We start from the raw sequence: 17,288 nt of genomic DNA on the forward strand, positions 1-17,288 counted from the left end.
AAATTATAGCCAAATTCAGGCAAACCTAACCCAAATTCTGACTTGATTGAGTCCAGATTAATGGAATTTTATCATTTTTTTAAAAACTTTATCATAGGTTATCATAAAAGATGTGAAGGGTTACCATAAAAGCAAATGTTCTCCTCTCGCAAATTCAAAGAATGAGCTCCTATAAGCACAGACAAATTGGAAAAGAAAATAAACATCTGTTTGTCTTACAATTAATTAAAAATGCACCCACGAGTTGAGAAAAATTAGAGCAATCCATTTTTCTAACTTATGGTTAAGAAGGCCTTTCCCCCTAGGAAAAAGGTGAGTTATAATGAATTTTGTGGTTGAAGTGGTATCAGATTTAAAAAGCCTTTTCTAGATCCTGGGTTCTCAGGGTATTTTCCACTTGGGCAGATAGGTAGAGATCAGCATTTGCAAGGTTTCACTTCCAACTCATGTGGTTCTGTTTTCCAGTAAAATCACATATAGAGAGAGGCATTTCACCTCAGCCCACCCACTTGTTTCCACAGTGGCAGAAAGATGGCATTCCCTCTATGGCAGCATAGGGGCCATCAGGGCCTCCGTCTGGTGTTGGATTGAAGTTGTAAAGTAGAGGAATTGTGTCTGTGTTGCTTCAAGAGTCTTCTTTCTCCCCAGAACCTTTGTGGTGACCCCACCAGCAGAGCTGCATGTCCATTCACATACACTCCTCAACCCCTCTGTATTTTGCTATGTACCAGTGGGTGGTGATAGAAAAAAAAAAAATGAACCTCTGCTAATAAATATCTACTTACTGTTGTCCCATTACGCTCAACAGCTTCATGTAAATACGTTCTTTCTTTACCTTGGATACTCTTGCAATGTCTGGCACAGTACCTTGTTGAATGAAAATAAATAACTTGTTGAATGAAAATAAGTGCATGATGGCCCTTCATTCTATTTTATTCAAGTCAATTTAACAAATATTTATTTAGTATTTCATGTCTTCTTGGAACTATGTTAAATGCTAGAAAAATTTTTAAAATACGCAACATGTCGGTACATGACAAGTTTATAAACTGTTTAGAACAGCACCAATGGTAGAATTTTCAGGTACTATGAAACACCAATAGGGTCTTTTAATTTTTTGTTTTTTGTTTCAGATATTGTATTATTTTTATTATGTAACTGCTACACTTCCACTTTTTATTTATTTATTTATCTTTTGGCTGTGTTGGGTCTTCGTTTCTGTGCGAGGGCTTTCTCCAGCTGTGGCGAGCGGGGGCCACTCTTCATTGTGGTGCGCGGGCCTCTTACGGTCGCGGCCTCTCCCGTTCCGGAGCACAGGCTCCAGACGCACAGGCTCAGTAGTTGTGGCTCACAGTCCTAGTTGCTCCGTGACATGTGGGATCTTCCCAGACCAGGGCTTGAACCCGTGTTCCCTGCATTGGCAGGCAGATTCTTAACCACTGCACCACCAGGGAAGCCCAGGGTCTTTTAGTTTTAATGAGACCCCTAAAAACAACTGCCTACTTTTCCAGTTCATAAGGCCTGCTTGTTTTTGCCACATCTTCCTCTCCATATGCATATTCATTATAACCAGAGTTCTTAGATATAATTCCAAATATATTTGAGGCTGTGATGTTATATTTCTACTGAGTTCAATAACCAGTTCATATGTTAAAATCCATCTCCTCACCGATTCTGCACCAGTGCTTGGAGAGCTAATTGTGGCTGGGGACAAACACAAACTTACTGACTGATATTACTTTATATTCATGACCACTCACCACACCTGGACCCAGGTAGCCACCCAATAGTCCTACTACACTTCACTGGTCAAGTCACTCCCCCACTAACCGGGTAATTATTTCATTACTCTTTCTTTCATCTCTGGTCTCTAACATCTTCTCCTCTTCCTCACTCTACTGATGACCTGCTTTCTATTTCACTGAGAAAATAGGAGTAATGAGAAATACCACAGCCTCCCTCATCTGCTGACACACTGACATCTGTATCCACATACTTGGTCTTCCCTTTTAGTACTGTGGATGAACTACCATTGCCCTGATGCCAGCTCTCCACTGTGTACTAGATCTTACCCTGCCTGCCTACTAGAGGACATCGCTCCAACAATACTCCTTTTCTCTGTATCATCACCTTTTCTATCTTTACTGGATCTCCTCATCAGCTTTCAAAGATGCTGTAGCATCTGCTCTCTTGAAAATACAACCCTCCCTTGGTCCTTGCCTTCCACTAATCTATTTCTCTGCTCCTTCTATGGCAAACTCCTCAAAAGAGTTGTTTGTACTTTCTGCCTCTACTTCCTCTCTTTTCATCGTCTCTTTAATCTAGTCAAGTTTTTGCCCTTCACCTCCAGGTCTTAGCAGTGTCACTAATGACTTCCCCATTGCCAGATGCAACGGTTTATTCTCAGTCCCCACCCTCCTTATCAGGAGGATTTACCATCAGGAACATTTAACTTAGCTTTTTACTTCCTTCTTTTGGCTTCCAGGACAGCACTCCCTTTTGGTTCTCCTCCTACCTTCCTGGATGCTTTTTCTCAGTCTCTTTTGCCAGTTCCCCTTTATTCCAGTTAAGTGATGGTGACCTAGAGCTCTATCCTAGGATCTCGTATTATCTCTATCTACATTCATTACCTAAAAGATCTCACCCAAATTTATGGTGTAAAACTCCCTAATCTATATCTCCAGTCCAGATATCTCTCCTGCAATGCAGCCATCATTTATCTAACATCTTACTCAGTATTTCCTCTTGGATGTCCAAAATGTATTTTCAAGCTAACACTTTCAAAACCAAATACCCAGTTTCCTTTCCCCAGACTCACATTCCCTATCTCAGTAAGTGGTAACACCATCCTTTGCAGTATTCAGGTTAAAATCATTGGAGTCCTCCTGGATTCCTCTCTAACACGCCCCCCCATTCAACTGATCAGCAAAACCTACTGGATCTGTCTTTAAAAAACTGACTTCTCACTGCCTGGTCCAAGCCATATCATCTCTCACCTGCATTAGTAAACTGGTGCCCTTCACCTTTGCCCTGCTACAGTCTATTATTCACAAGTAGTCAGAGTAATCCTTTTCACATGCACATCAGATGTCACTCCTCTGCTCAAAATCTCCCATTTCACTCAGAGATCAAAGGCAGCATCCTTCCATGGCCTTATGTGACCTTACAATGTCTTCTAAATCTCCCACTCCTCTAGGACTCTCTGATATCATCTCATCCCTTTCCATCCCTCAGTCTACCAAGCCTCAATGACCTCCTTACTGTTCTTGAACAGGACAGGCAAGGTCCTGCCTCAGGGCCTTTGCATATCACCTAGAATGCTCCAAAGAGCCACAAGACCTGATTCTTTACTGCTCTAGTGTTACCTTCTCAGATGCTCAGATCTTCCCAATCTCCCTAAAAAAAAAAAAAAAAAAAATACCCCCACATCTACTCCTAGCATTTCCTAACCTCCTTCTTTTCTCTTCTGAATGTTTATCACCACAAGACATATTATATATGCATTTGTTTCCACTAGAATGTGTGCTCCACAAAGGTTGGGACTTTACCTGTTTTGTTCACTGTGGTAGCCCCAGTGACTAAAGTAGTGCTTGGAACATAGTGGGTGTTAAAGAAATATTTTTTGAATGAATGATTAAATTAAAAAGTACTGTTCACCATTATCACCACAAATCAGCAGTGTTTATTAAAAATCTATTAACTACAACTAGGATTAGGTGCAATGGAAACTTCAGAAAAATATAAATCATGCTGACTCCTTCAACAAATAATCTGTTATGTATTAGTTAGCACAAGAAAAAAAGAAATAGAAGTAAGAAATTTAAAAAACTTTGTAACAGGGCTTCCCTGGTGGCGCAGTGGTTGAGAGTCCTCCTGCCGATGCAGGGGACACGGGTTCGTGCCCCGGTCCGAGAGGATCCCACGTTCTGCGGAGAGGCTGGGCCTGTGAGCCATGGCCGCTGAGCCTGCGCATCCAGAGCCTGTGCTCGGCAACGGGAGAGGCCACAGCAGTGAGAGGCCCGTGGACCGCAAAAAAAAAAAAAAAAGAAAAAAAAGAAACAAACAAACAAAAACTCTGTAACATACAGTTGTATGCAAAAATTGTCCTAAAGTATATAGTCAGTCATTACAATTAGATTCTTCATCTAAAATAGTGCTTTGTGGTCTAGGTGCTGATATGAGGGGTAGACTTTAAAAGAAGAATTAAATTGCCTAGTAGCTATGGTTAATGTCGGTTTGAGAATACATTTCCATTTTGACTTGTGGTCTCAATACGTGTGATAAAAGAATTAGCCACAAACCAATTAACAACATGTATGTGGTTTTCTCTAACTGGAAAATATTCAAAGATGCCCTACTTACTACTTACACATAGTTGCCATTCTCTTATTTTCACATTTGAATACTTATTTACCATGAAGTTAGCACTCCTTATTACAAAGCCCTTGCATGGAACCCCTGTGCAATGCTCCTTCTCAGAGGGAGCTCATTTACTTCAAGCCATGTCCACAGCTGCCCTTCCCAAAGAGGTACAGTAGGCATAGTACCCAGGGCTAGCCATACTTTCAGGAGTCTACAGGATGTTTAATTGCATTTAAAATCACAGGAAAAAAAATGAACCATTAGGTCAAAGAAAATGGTTTAATATGTGATATTAATATAGTTGCTTTTATATCAGCACTTGTGAAACATAATCTATATGAATATGTGTGTGTGTGTGTGTGTGTGTGTGTGTGTGTGTGTGTGTGTATATATATATATATATATATATAAACATAAACATACCTACACACATATAAACTTTTTTATGTTAATGGGAGAAGGGGTCTATGAAGGCAAAAGTGCTTAGGGCCCATGAAAGTCATACTGTGGCCCTGGATGGTCTTGACTTTGTTTTAAAAAATTCTAAAAGTGAAACCAATTCTGATTCATTTTTAAGTAAAAGGTTGCCTTCTGAAAGCTAGCTAAAAAGATAGCATCAAAAAAATTGAGGAATAATTAATTCAAACCAACATAACTGGTGATCATAATCTTTTTTTTAAGTTTAGAGACAGAAGAAGAGCAAGAGTATCTCACTTCAAGTTATGTTAACATCTCCACTGATTCATTGCAAGGTGGCAAGAAGTATTTGGTTTGGGTCCAAGCTTCAAATGTACTGGGCACGGAGAAGTCAAAACAAGTGCAAATTCACCTGGACGATATAGGTAAAGAAAAAGAAATTCTGTAATGGCTTTACGAATAAACAACTAATTTGTTCTGACCTAATCAAATGAAGTTGAGATTTGAAAAGAGTTTCCCTAAAGTTCCTGAAGATCATGATACAGACAACAAGAATTACCCATAAGTCACTGCCTGAGACAAGCCAAAGATAAGTAAGCCTGCCATTGTGTTGTATATTCTTCCAGTCTTATTTCTACATGGGGTATGTCTTTTCACAATATTTACTGAGAACTTCTTATGTTTAACCATCGTTCTAAGGGCTAGGGAGAATGAGATAGACAAGGAAGATACTTCCTGTCTTAAATATCTTGCAATCTACCAGGGAAGAGGGAAAGAAATAAGGATTATAATAAAGTGTGATGAGTCTTATGTTGTGAGAAGTACAGCATACTAAAGCATTCTACTGTATATGCTATTTTGGAAGTTATGTTTTTGTTTGAAAAGTTCTACAAAAAACAGAAAATTGTGGAGAATTATGTAGACATCTCTATGTACACCAGCCAGATTCAACAAAAGTTAACATTTTTTGCTTCAGGTATTTTAGAACTTGCCTTTAAAAAAATAACAATATAGAATATATATTTCTATTAATTTAATCTATAATCTTTTTTTAATTAATATCTTTAATTAGTCCCTTATTATTGTTCTCAATTTTTCACCATCATAAACTGCACTGCCAGGGACAACCTTTTGGCTGAATTTTTGCATAGTAGTTGTTTTTTTCCTTAAGATAACTTCCAAAAAGTGATTGCCCTTGAGCCTTTTACAACTATATCATAGTCCTAAAGCCAGAGTACAGCCAAAGAGCACCAAGTGTGAATCACCTTCTCTCTGGAGATTCTAGTGCCAATTATTCCTGTTTTTGTTATTAAAGATGATTTCAGTAGCTAACATTTATGGCACACTTTCTTCAGTGCTAACTGCTTTTACATACATTATCTTATTTAACCCTCACAACAGTCCTATTCTGTAGAAGAGATTATAATTTACACATGAGGAAACGAAGGCTAGGTGGCATTAGAAGTTGAGTTTGCAGAGCTAGGAAGCCTCTAGTTCTAGTATCCTCAACTCCTATCCTCAGTCTTTATTTAAAGCACACTGCAATGTGTCTGACAACTTTCCTGCTGATTAATGTTCTAGGGGATGTGGCACCTCTTGGGGCACAACACGGGTATCCTTTGGGGACTACTGGGGTCTTTTATTGGAACTAATATCTCAACGTCTCAACTAAACTGAACTATCTCAACTAATAAGATTGGTCTAAAAATCTGTCCTTATGCTATGAATATTGGCTTTGAAAACAAACACTGCTGACTATGGTGGTGAATAGTAACTCCATTGTACTGTATATTCTTGGACTTATAGTTCTCCACATTTTTGTAAGTTTACATTTTGAGGTAGGAAATAGCCATAACATGCCCTTATCTTAAAACAGGTTCCCCTCAATGGATTAATGATGTTTAAAGGCTATTGTGTTCAGTATCATTTTGGCAGTATCATTTTTAGGAACTAGATTATTACTATTAGTCTTACTGCTATTATTACCATTGTTATCTTATTATGACCTTAGTGTCATTGCATCCATTTATTGAACACCTATAGTGTTCCAGACAATTAACATGCAAATCACATTTAATTCTGAAAACAATCATGCATGGTACCACTGTGCCCATTTTACAGACGAAGAAAGAGATAAAATAATTTGCTCAAAGCACATAGCTAGGAAGGAGGAGAGCCAGATGTCATCTCAGACTTGCCGACTTGCTGTAGTTAACCAGCACCCCACCTCCCATAAAGGGAAAATCTCATCTGGCTGTCACCTCCAAATCTGCTTTTCACACTGAACCAGGGAGCCTCTTGTTTAGAGTTACTCCACCTCCTTCTCTTCCTCCTTTCTCAGTATCCCTGAGAAATGCACTCTTAGAAACTCAGGTTGAAAAGCACAGGTTGACAGTGTAGGAGGCTACTCCCAACAGAGCCCCTAGGTTATTAACGGATGAACTATATTCATTTGTGGCCCTTTAAGAATGAGACATTGCAAGTTAGATATATGAACTGTTCTATGAAACTGAAGACAGGGGACTCTCCTGGGAGCAATTTCCACATAACGGCTATGGGATTGGTCTTTAATTAAGTTAGGAAGATATGCTGAAAGGCAGGGCTGAATTAAGAGTGCAGTAACACTGCCAAAATGACATGTGAGAGGAATGCTTAAACTTCTCTTATAGAGAAATAAGTTTCAATATGGAAAATGCAGTGCCTTCCGGCTGCCATCTTGAACATTAGTTCTCCCCACTGAATAATTATAAGTAAATACATGCTGTTAGAAAGACACCAAAGAACTACAATATGGTTCTTTATTTCAATATAAGTGGAAACTAAAGATATGGCATCTACGATGGAATTGACGGTTTTTTTAAAAAATGTAAGATCTAATGGGAATGTACGAAACCAAAGCAATGAGAGCAAAAATTCAACATTCTGAGTCTTCTGTAACAAACTAATGTTCAAGTACATATTACATAACATGTTTTTATTTGAAAAATATAAGCTCATTCAAACCTAAACCGTCAGATCTCTATTGCACCGATCTGCTCTGTGCTAAGACTCTATCTTAAACTCAACTTACGTTTCTCATAGGACTAAGCAGACTTTTGCTTCCTCCCCAGAATATCTCTTTCTGCAAAAGGGTCTCGGAATGCTTGTGCTGTTACGTCTGTGGCAGGTCACACTCAGAGGTGGGAGACAGGAGGGGGTAGGTAATTTGTAGCCTTGAGGGTGCTTAAATGGTCCCAAGTGGTTTCAGAGCCCTGGAGATCCACTTCCCTGACTCTAGAAATCTCTGAATTCTGATTCTCATTACAAGAAGCTTAAACTAGCAAAAGGAAACCACCTATGGAATTCAGATGATAAAACTTCAGTATGGTAAGCTCTTTAATTAGATTAATCCTGCTACTACTACTTATGTTCTATACTGGGTTTAGCCCACGGATTTTATTTTAGGTCAGTGCTACTAGAAAGCAAATCTTTAATTTTTATATTTTTCTACAAATCATATATCTGTGCACATAATTTTAGATAATATTATTCACTGAAAATAAAACAAATTTCCCAAAGAATACTTTATAAACTTAGAATAAACAAAAAGGAAACTAAGTCATAGAGAATATTAAGCTGTAATAATGGCCTCTAAAAACACACATACAGGTTCTTGAGTTCTTTGTTAAGTAATACATCTAACAAAGTTATAGGTTTTCACTGTTCTACTATGCATATAGGAGAAATGGGAAATGCCCATGATTTTATTCTGTTCAGACAGAACAAATTTACAAGAATTTACACAGTTTAGAAATACAGAGCTTCCAGTTACACCATTACACCTACTACAAAAAATAACTAGTAAGATAACCAATCAGAATGTCAGTTTCCTTTTGAAAATCATAATCACAGAACACAGCAATAATTTGTAAAGTCTAAGAGTCTTGAGACTCCTTGTTCAAATCATACTTTCAAGTACAGATTTATTTTAATAGATAACAAAAGTTAGCAATAAATATAAATATTCATACAAGTTTCCCTATGACACAAGAGAATAAAAATATTATTGTGAACGATCTTAATTTTACATCTTACCAAATTAGAGTCTCTGAACTAAATTTAGGATGCAAAACATCATTTCTCCCTAAACAGATGCGGGAAAGAAGAGATATCTTCTTACCTCCTTTTTACATTCTTTTGTTAATAGGCCAGGCTTCAGAATTTCATTAGTTCAGAATACAGGGGAGTATGAGGTGGGAAAGGACAAGACAGAGCTCCATTTAACAGAAATGGAGAATGGGTGGAACAGAATTTTACTTAAGAACAGCAGTTTTCTCCTACATAATAGATTAGAAAACAAGAAAAATTTCATGTTAATTAGATCATGAGATTTTTTTTTTTTTTGGTACTTTGAGTTTTAACATTCTAAATATTGATGAAAAAATATTGATTTCTCCCTAGGCAAGTTTTAAGCTGCTGGATTTCTGTTTTTGTTTTTCTTTAGTGATACCTTCTGCATCCATTATTTCCAGGGCTGAGGATATAAATACTACAGTGCCCAAAACCATAATCCACTGGAATAGTCAAACATCAATTGAAAACGTTTCCTGTGAAATGAGATACAAGGCTACAACAAACCAAACTTGGAACGTAAGCTAACTTTCACTATTCTTTTGCATGTAAGTGAGTGAAAGAAAAGCCAGCCAATAGTCAGTGACCACAGTGGATGTATAATGATCTATTTTACATGTTTTTATCTGATTGTTCATGTAATATTCAAACCACTCTACTTTTAATAATGATGCTTCCAAATAGAGAGGTGTTTCCTGAAAAGGTCTCTTTCCTTTTGTAAACTGCTAAATAGACAAATGTCCAACTAGGACGGATTCATCTCTTTAGCTCCTTGTAATTCACTGTCTCTTAGGGTGAAATTTATATCAGTGATTATGAATATAAAATGTAAGTATTCTATGCTGAAATTTAACAGCCACCCAGGGAAATAAAATCTGTTCAAAGAACTTCAGATTTATGGGTGTCTCTTTTTAAATGAAAAATGTGCAATCCAAAATGTAAAATTTGTTACTATATTAGTCTTAGATGAGCATAAGGTAAAAAGTGAATGTCTAGGCAAACTAATCATCCTTAAATACCAATGGTAAGTTAGTAAGCGTCTTAGGAGAGGCATAGGTACAAGGTTCATTAATAAAATCGCATCACATGACAGCACCTGTGAACATTATAATAAAAACTCACTAATTTGAACTACAGGGTAACACTAGCCTGGCTGAAGAAAAAGTACCAATTTTAGTGTATTTGAAAACAAATGCCATTTTATTATTTTTAAGTACAATAAACTGGCATTTAGTCAAAATAATTGAGGAATGGAGTTTATGGCTTTGCTTAATTAATAGTTATGTGTCATGTATGAATTTACCAGTTTTCAGAGAGTTAAGTGAAATGATATGTATTTATTCTCTGGTGATTAGCATGGCTCCAAAGTTTTCATCATTCTGAACATGAATGATATTGGCTTTGCTGTAGAACAATATGTTTAAAGAGTGTCAAGAAAATGAGGGTAAAACTATACTGATTTCATGATGTACTCTAAAGACTGCTCTTTAAAAAGAAATCCCGGATGCCAAGTTGTTTATTTACCCTTGTTAATGTACATGAGAAATGCGATCTTTTAGTTGTTTAGATTACACTTGGATGCAAGTCCATGTTCTGCAGCATTTGGTCAGTAACCAAATGAAGAGCCTGCTGGACTCGTTGACTAAATAACTGCGGCATTTGTGTGCACAGCAACCCCATGCTTGAAGCCTAGGACGAGCAAGATTAAAAGCTTCACAGCCAATCTTCTGCATATGTGGAATTTAGGTAAATTTGAAAACAACCCAAATGAAACTCTCATCCTAGATTCTGAGTGGATGAGGCTTTACTCTAATAAGACACCTGGGTAGTGTCAGGGTCATAGGATGATACTGAGAAGACGAAATTTCTTTATTTGGCATAATAAGCTATAAGAGTGTTTAGAAAATAGAAAGGAGTTACAGTATCAGTATCCCTGAATAGATTTTCAGAAACCAACTGTATTCTTGTTGAAATTCTTGTTCTCTGCTCCCCTTGGTGGTGCTACATATGCCACTGTGAGACTTGGTAACTCAGAGGTAAATCCGAGTTCCCTTTTCAAAACCTTCTCTTTATCAGAAGCAGGCAAATGGAGGAGCTGAAAGAATATTTGCTACCTCGTTTCATCTTCATCACAATCTTTTATGATAGGTAGTATCAGCTCCATCATCGAAATGAGGACACAGGGCTTGAAAAGAGCTTAAGCCAGGTTCTCCAAGCTTACAGAGTTAGTAACTTAATGCCTCTTACAGACCCTACATCACTTTGGGCACCCCAAAAATGTTGGGAAAATGAAGGAACCAGTTTCAATTTAATATGTGTATCCTATCCCTTTTACCATGATTCCTCCAAATGTAATTACTCACACAGATGACCCAAGTCCAGTTGGTAACAGCCAGAATGATGCTTTGTTTTTTACATTTGTTACCCATCAGTTTCATCTGGATCATGCAAAAAATGTTGTCTTTACCTCCTTGTAAGGAGACAGGAAGCGAGAGTCATGAAGAGTGGGCAGACACAAAGGACTACCGATTTGTTCTTCCACCTCAGCTCTGCCTGCATCAGATAACTGATGGAAGGAAGCTCTTCACTTCAAAGTGGCAGATAGCTATGTACAAAGCCTTGTGGCTAAGCACATAGGCTCTGGAGTTCAAAGCCTGGCTCTGCCACTTTCTGGTTGTGCAGCCTTGGGCAAGTTCCCTAGCTTCTCTGGGCCTCATTATTACCACACCTAAAAGAGGGATAAGATAAGCACCTACCTCATATGGTTTGGGGGATGATCAAATGATGGAAGAAGCTAGCCCAGAGCCTGGAATAGAGTTAATGTTCAGTAAATGCTGGCTGTTACTGTTCCTCTTCATCTTAACCTCCAGGAGAGCCATGCAGCAGGTGTGGTCGAGCCAAGGATGCCCACCTGAAAATCAAAATCAGTGCATTGAGGGTGTTTTTCAGCTGTTTTTAGCTAAGCTGCATATAAATTACGAGGTATCAGCCAGTCCTTCAGGTGAACCTTCAAGGCTGACACCATGGGGAGAATATCTACTTGTTGGTTATCTTCACGGACTGTCTCCCTACCTCCCTGGCATCCTTGCCCACTTCTGTGTACCTTATCTCAGGAACATTTACCATGTTGTTTGTATTTACCATTTTACACGTGTATTTTCCCATCCTTTAACTATGAGTCCCTGGAAGACAGGACTGTTCCATAAGCATTTTTGTATTTCCATTGATATTTATAATGTCTGGTTCACAGAGATAGTATTTTGACACATTAGCTATTAGTATTATTATTATTTGCCTTTAATGGTGCCAACAGCAGTGATAGTAAAGTAGGGAAATCCTGACTAGAAGTTCAACTGAATGGATTAACATTGACTCGAGTCTCTGATTAAGCTAGACCAGGGTATTGGCAAACTTTTTATTCAAGGGCCAAATAGTAAACAATTTAGGCTTTGCAGGCCATAAGATCTCTGTCCCAACTATTCAACTCTGCATTTGTAGCATAAAAGTAGCCATAGGCAATATGTAAATGAATGGACATTGTTGTGTTCCAGTAAAATTTTACTTTTGGACACTGAAATTCAAATTTTATATCATTTCCATGCATCATTGAAATAGTCTTCTTCGGATTTTCTTTCAACAATTTAAAAAATGTAAAAACTCTTCTTAGCTCATGGGCTGCACAAAACCAAGCATTCACTTTTTTCCTGGAATGGCTAATAGAACAGCAGGCAGATAGCCAAGGTTCAAATCCTTGGCCTTTGCATTTCAAAAGTATAAATGCTAGTATAGGACAGAAGACTTGTAAGAAAATGTGATTAGTCATGACTGGCTCTCTCAATCCCCATCCCCTTTCCCTCTCACACCAAAGACTAGATAAAGATTCCTGAGCAGAGAGAGGGGGAAATGGGTGAGGGGAAGAGGTTGGTAAGGGGGAAGAACAAAAAGAGTTTAGACTTGGGTGGTTACTGAGCAGGACCCCTCATCTGGGCCATGCCCCAGGTTGGAAGTCAGAGGAAGTTGGGATTATAGAACTCTGAATAGGTTGAGGTTCTCCCCTTCACCCAAGGATGCTCCCAGAAATTTAGGTGTAATCCTAAGAAAAGAGGTACCTCAAAATGATGGAGATTAAGTTTCTAGGCCTCACGCCTTCAGAATTGAGGCTCTAAAAAGAAAGCAGCTGCTATAAAAATAAAGTTATATTTCTGGCCCTTGAGGTCATACCCTCTGCATAGGAACACAGTTAGGTCCAGCTCTCTCAATGACTATTGTAGCCTCTGAAAGTATCATTTTGAAGGTACCATCTTCAGCTTGCAAGGCCCTAAGCAGGCACCTGGTTGGCCTCTTAGTAGAAGCAACTGTTAACAGTTCCATAAAATTCTTCTTTCTATTTTAGAACTCTGGCTGTACTTTAGGGTACTTCTCTTCTTAGAGGACTTACCTATAAACATAATGGCAAGAGACATATTGGAGAACAGCAACTCCCCTCCAAAAGAAGCTCATATGAAGCAGGGTGCATATGGAAGTCAAACTTTTGGCACTAATAAAAACTCTCCTGGCACAGGAGATCAGCTCGGTGCTTTGTGACCACCTAGAGGGGTTGGATAGGGAGGGTGGGAGGGAGGGAGATGCAAGAGGGAAGAGATATGGGAACATATGTATATGTATAACTGATTGACTTTGTTATAAAGCAGAAACTAACACACCATTGTAAAGCAATTATACTCCAATAAAGATGTTAAAAAAAAAAAATTTCTCCTGGATCCCAGTAGCCTCTAGGGGCCTTCAGTCATATTTAGAAGAGCAGAAAATTTCAAGGGCCGTGGGTAGAAATGTGGCTTACGGAAACTCTGAATGATATCTTTCAGGAAACGTGATATCCCAAAACAGATATGTTTATGATTTTTACATTTTCAATGCATTGCAAGTTTTAAAGATTTATGTTAAGACTGGGTTTTAACATTAGAATCTCTAAATGACGTGTATACCTTGTTGTGTGTGTGTGTTTTAATCGTGATCGTTTTAACTTTCTCTTTCATGGTGACTGTTCTCTCCCAGTTGCTGAATAAATGCATTTCTAGACTTTTTTTTTTTTTTTTTTGCGGTACGCGGGCCTCTCACTGTTGTGGCCTCTCCCATTGTGGAGCACAGGCTCCGGACGCGCAGGCTCAGCGGCCATGGCTCACGGGCCCAGCCGCTCCGCGGCATGTGGGATCTTCCCGGACCGGGGCACGAACCCGTGTCCTCTGCATCGGCAGGTGGACTCTCAACCACTGCGCCACCAGGGAAGCCCTAGACGTTTTTTATGTTTACGTTTCAATTGTGCTTCACTTTTTTCAGTAGATCCACTATTACGACACACTAAGGTGCTGCGTAAATGCCTTGGTTTTTCTCTCCCATCTGAACCAGCTTGTCTGGGGGTCCTTTTTCATTATATTTTATAGCAGGTTGTAGTCCCAGAAAAATGATTTTTAAGTTTATCCCTCAGCTATTTTCTTGCTTATCTTCCATTGGATTTTCACGTTTCAACAGTCTTAAATGTTTTGTTTTGTTTTCTCATATATATATATGAGAAAGGATATATATATCCTTGTAGAATGCATAGATCTGCAATAAGGACCAATTTAACAGCTTAGTTTGTAGGTAATTTTTTCCAAAAGTCATCATTCACAAGTGAAATTATTTCATCATTCAGGAAGAATTATTGATCTAAATATGCAACTGCAGAGAAAGAGAGAGAGAGAGGAGGGAAGACTGAATTTAAACAATAGCTATTATGTCCCCCTTTCTCCCACCCTATTAAAATCAGCTGTTCCAAAATTAAGAATATATTACATTTTGGAATTTCTTGATATTTAAAAGCTTGAAAGAGTTGTCAAACACTAAGCAACATGTATTTCACTTTTAAGGTTAAATAACACGTATTTGATTATCTTTGGCCATCTTTTACACAAAGTAGCCTATTCCTCTCTGTTTTCCCAGGGTCCTGGAACATAATAAGTGTCCCATACATTTCTGCTAAATGGAATAATTGTTTTAAAAGCACAGTGCATCACTTCTTTATGGTATTTCACTATGGTTATTCATCCATTTTAGGTTAAAGAATTTGACACCAATTTTACATACGCGCAACAGTCAGAATTCTACTTGCAGCCAAACACTGAGTACGTATTTCAAGTAAGATGTCAAGAAAAAGCTAAAAGGTACTGGCAGCCCTGGAGTTCACCCTTTTTTCATAAAACTCCTGAAATAGGTGAGTGTATTTATATATTTAATCTCTTAGGCTTCTCTTTTGACTTCTGTCTCTTTTCTAAGTATATATTTGTTTCTCCTTAATTTCTATCAAAATCGACAAAACTATTCTAGGGCAGGTGATAACATTTAAATTGTCATTTTCCTTTGATTTTGTTAAGGCTGACTACAATTTATGTAATGGTTCTCAAACATTTCAGAGCATAAAAACCACCTGGGGGTGCTTGTTTAGTATGCATGGGATTACGTAATTCTCTTCTCAATAAAATCTAGCTGAGCTATTATCTTTAGGTATTTTCCTGCTCTTAATATTATTCGTTTAATTTTCTAGTCATTTACACATCGTTCAATAAAATCTTAGCCAAACAGACTCAATTGTAAGCAAGTAATAAAATAAATCTATAGTAATTTTCATAATACTCCGTAGTGGCCCCATTATCCTGAAGATGTCTCCCTACTGTAGGTAGCTTATACACTAGATTAAAATTTTTTTTTCAGAACTGAAGTACTTAATTGTAATCAAAGCATTGTTAATAGCGTTCTTACTATAATACAACACCTTGGAATTGTGTTTTATGTTTTCAAAACACTTTGACATACATTATAAATATTGATGGACACCAAATAAGCAGAAGATGCCAAGAGCCAGACAAGCTAAGAAGTTCTTTTGGTGCCCCCTACTGCCAAAATCTCAGAAACACATTATTAAGGGAATCATTTACAATACGGGTTATCAGTTCTCTTTTTTTAAAGTGATTTTTTAATTTAAGGTATTCTGTTTTAAGTTGATATTATTAAAATTCTTAGGACTTTAGATGCCATTTTAGAATAGTCAGAATTTAGTTGATAATCTATTTTAATGAAATCTAAAATTGTTTAGCAAGATTATTCAAATTGATAATTAACATTTACTTACCACTTACAACGTACCACTATATAGAAGCTTGTTTGATCTTTACATTAGTCATATTTGGTAGTGTAATTGGCATCATTTTACAAATGAGGAAACTGAAGCATGATTTGCTTCAAGCATGATTTGCTTTAACAGCAGTTAAAGGAGAACACAAGTTTTCTTACTCACCACCAGCCCTCAGTAATCTCATCAATTTCTTTCTTTAACCAATTACAGTTGACCCTTTAACAACATGGGTTTGAACTCTGCGGATTCACTTATACACAGATTTTTGTCAATAAATGCTACAGTACTACACAGTCTGTGGTTGGTTGAATCCACGGGTGCAAAACTGGGATGTAGTGGAACCAAGAATACTGAAGGCCAACTATAAATTATATGGGGATTTTTGGCTGTGTGGAGGGTCAGCACCCCAACCTCTGTGTTGTTCAAGGGTCAACTATACATCAAAGTGGAGGAACAGCTTACTAAAATATCCTACAGGTTCAGTACAGTCAGCTCTCCATATTCATGGGTTCCACATCCACAGATTCAACCAACCACAGATAGAAAATATTTGGGGAAAAAAAGCCTGGAAAGTTCCAAAAGCAAAGCTTGAATTTGCCTCACACCAGCAACTATTTCCATAGCATGTACATTGTATTTACAACTATTTACATAGCATTTACATTGTATTGGGCATTATAAATAATCTAGAGATGATTTAAAGTATACGGAAGGATGTGCATAGGTTATGGGAACATACTACTCCATTTTAATTAAGGGACTCGAGCTTCCTCGGAGTTTTGTATCCGCTGTAGGGGGGGGGTGGTCCTGGAACTAATCCCCCATAGATACCAAGGGACTACTGTATAGGACCACAAATGTTCTCCTTTAAAAGTAAAGGCCGTAAAAAAAAAAAAAAAAAAGTAAAGGCCGTAAACCTCACATAGAAGGAACAGGAATATCAGCTACCCCGCAACAATTCTAAATGTAAAGTCTTCGTTTCCTAAGGGGGAGAAAACCACTTAAGAAGCAAACATGCCAGTTAAAATGAAATATCCCTGAAAACTTGCATCTATCCATGTTTAACATGTTAGCTAAGAGGAACCATAAACTATTGTCTTGGTACAAATTCCTTTCTAAGACACATTAAAGAAGAAACAGGGAAAGTGTGTTAAGGAAAGTACTAGTATTAAATCTTTTCAAAAATTTATCTCTTTTTATCTATTTGTAAAAGCAATGTAAGTCTGTTGTA

At 37.7% G+C, this 17,288-nt stretch overlaps 1 protein-coding gene across 1 annotated transcript in view; it reads left to right on the top strand.

The window, feature by feature from the left end:
• IL23R (interleukin 23 receptor) overlaps positions 1–17,288 on the top strand; it is a 52,996-nt gene that overhangs the window by 15,901 nt on the left and 19,807 nt on the right. The window contains exons 4-6 of the mRNA XM_060005824.1: positions 5,044–5,204; positions 9,263–9,408; positions 14,983–15,139. Of these exons, the coding sequence (XP_059861807.1) occupies positions 5,044–5,204; positions 9,263–9,408; positions 14,983–15,139 (464 nt within the window). The remainder of the gene's footprint in view (positions 1–5,043; positions 5,205–9,262; positions 9,409–14,982; positions 15,140–17,288) is intronic.

This window comes from Delphinus delphis, chromosome 1, assembly GCF_949987515.2.
Source record: "Delphinus delphis chromosome 1, mDelDel1.2, whole genome shotgun sequence".
Taxonomy (NCBI): domain Eukaryota; kingdom Metazoa; phylum Chordata; class Mammalia; order Artiodactyla; family Delphinidae; genus Delphinus; species Delphinus delphis.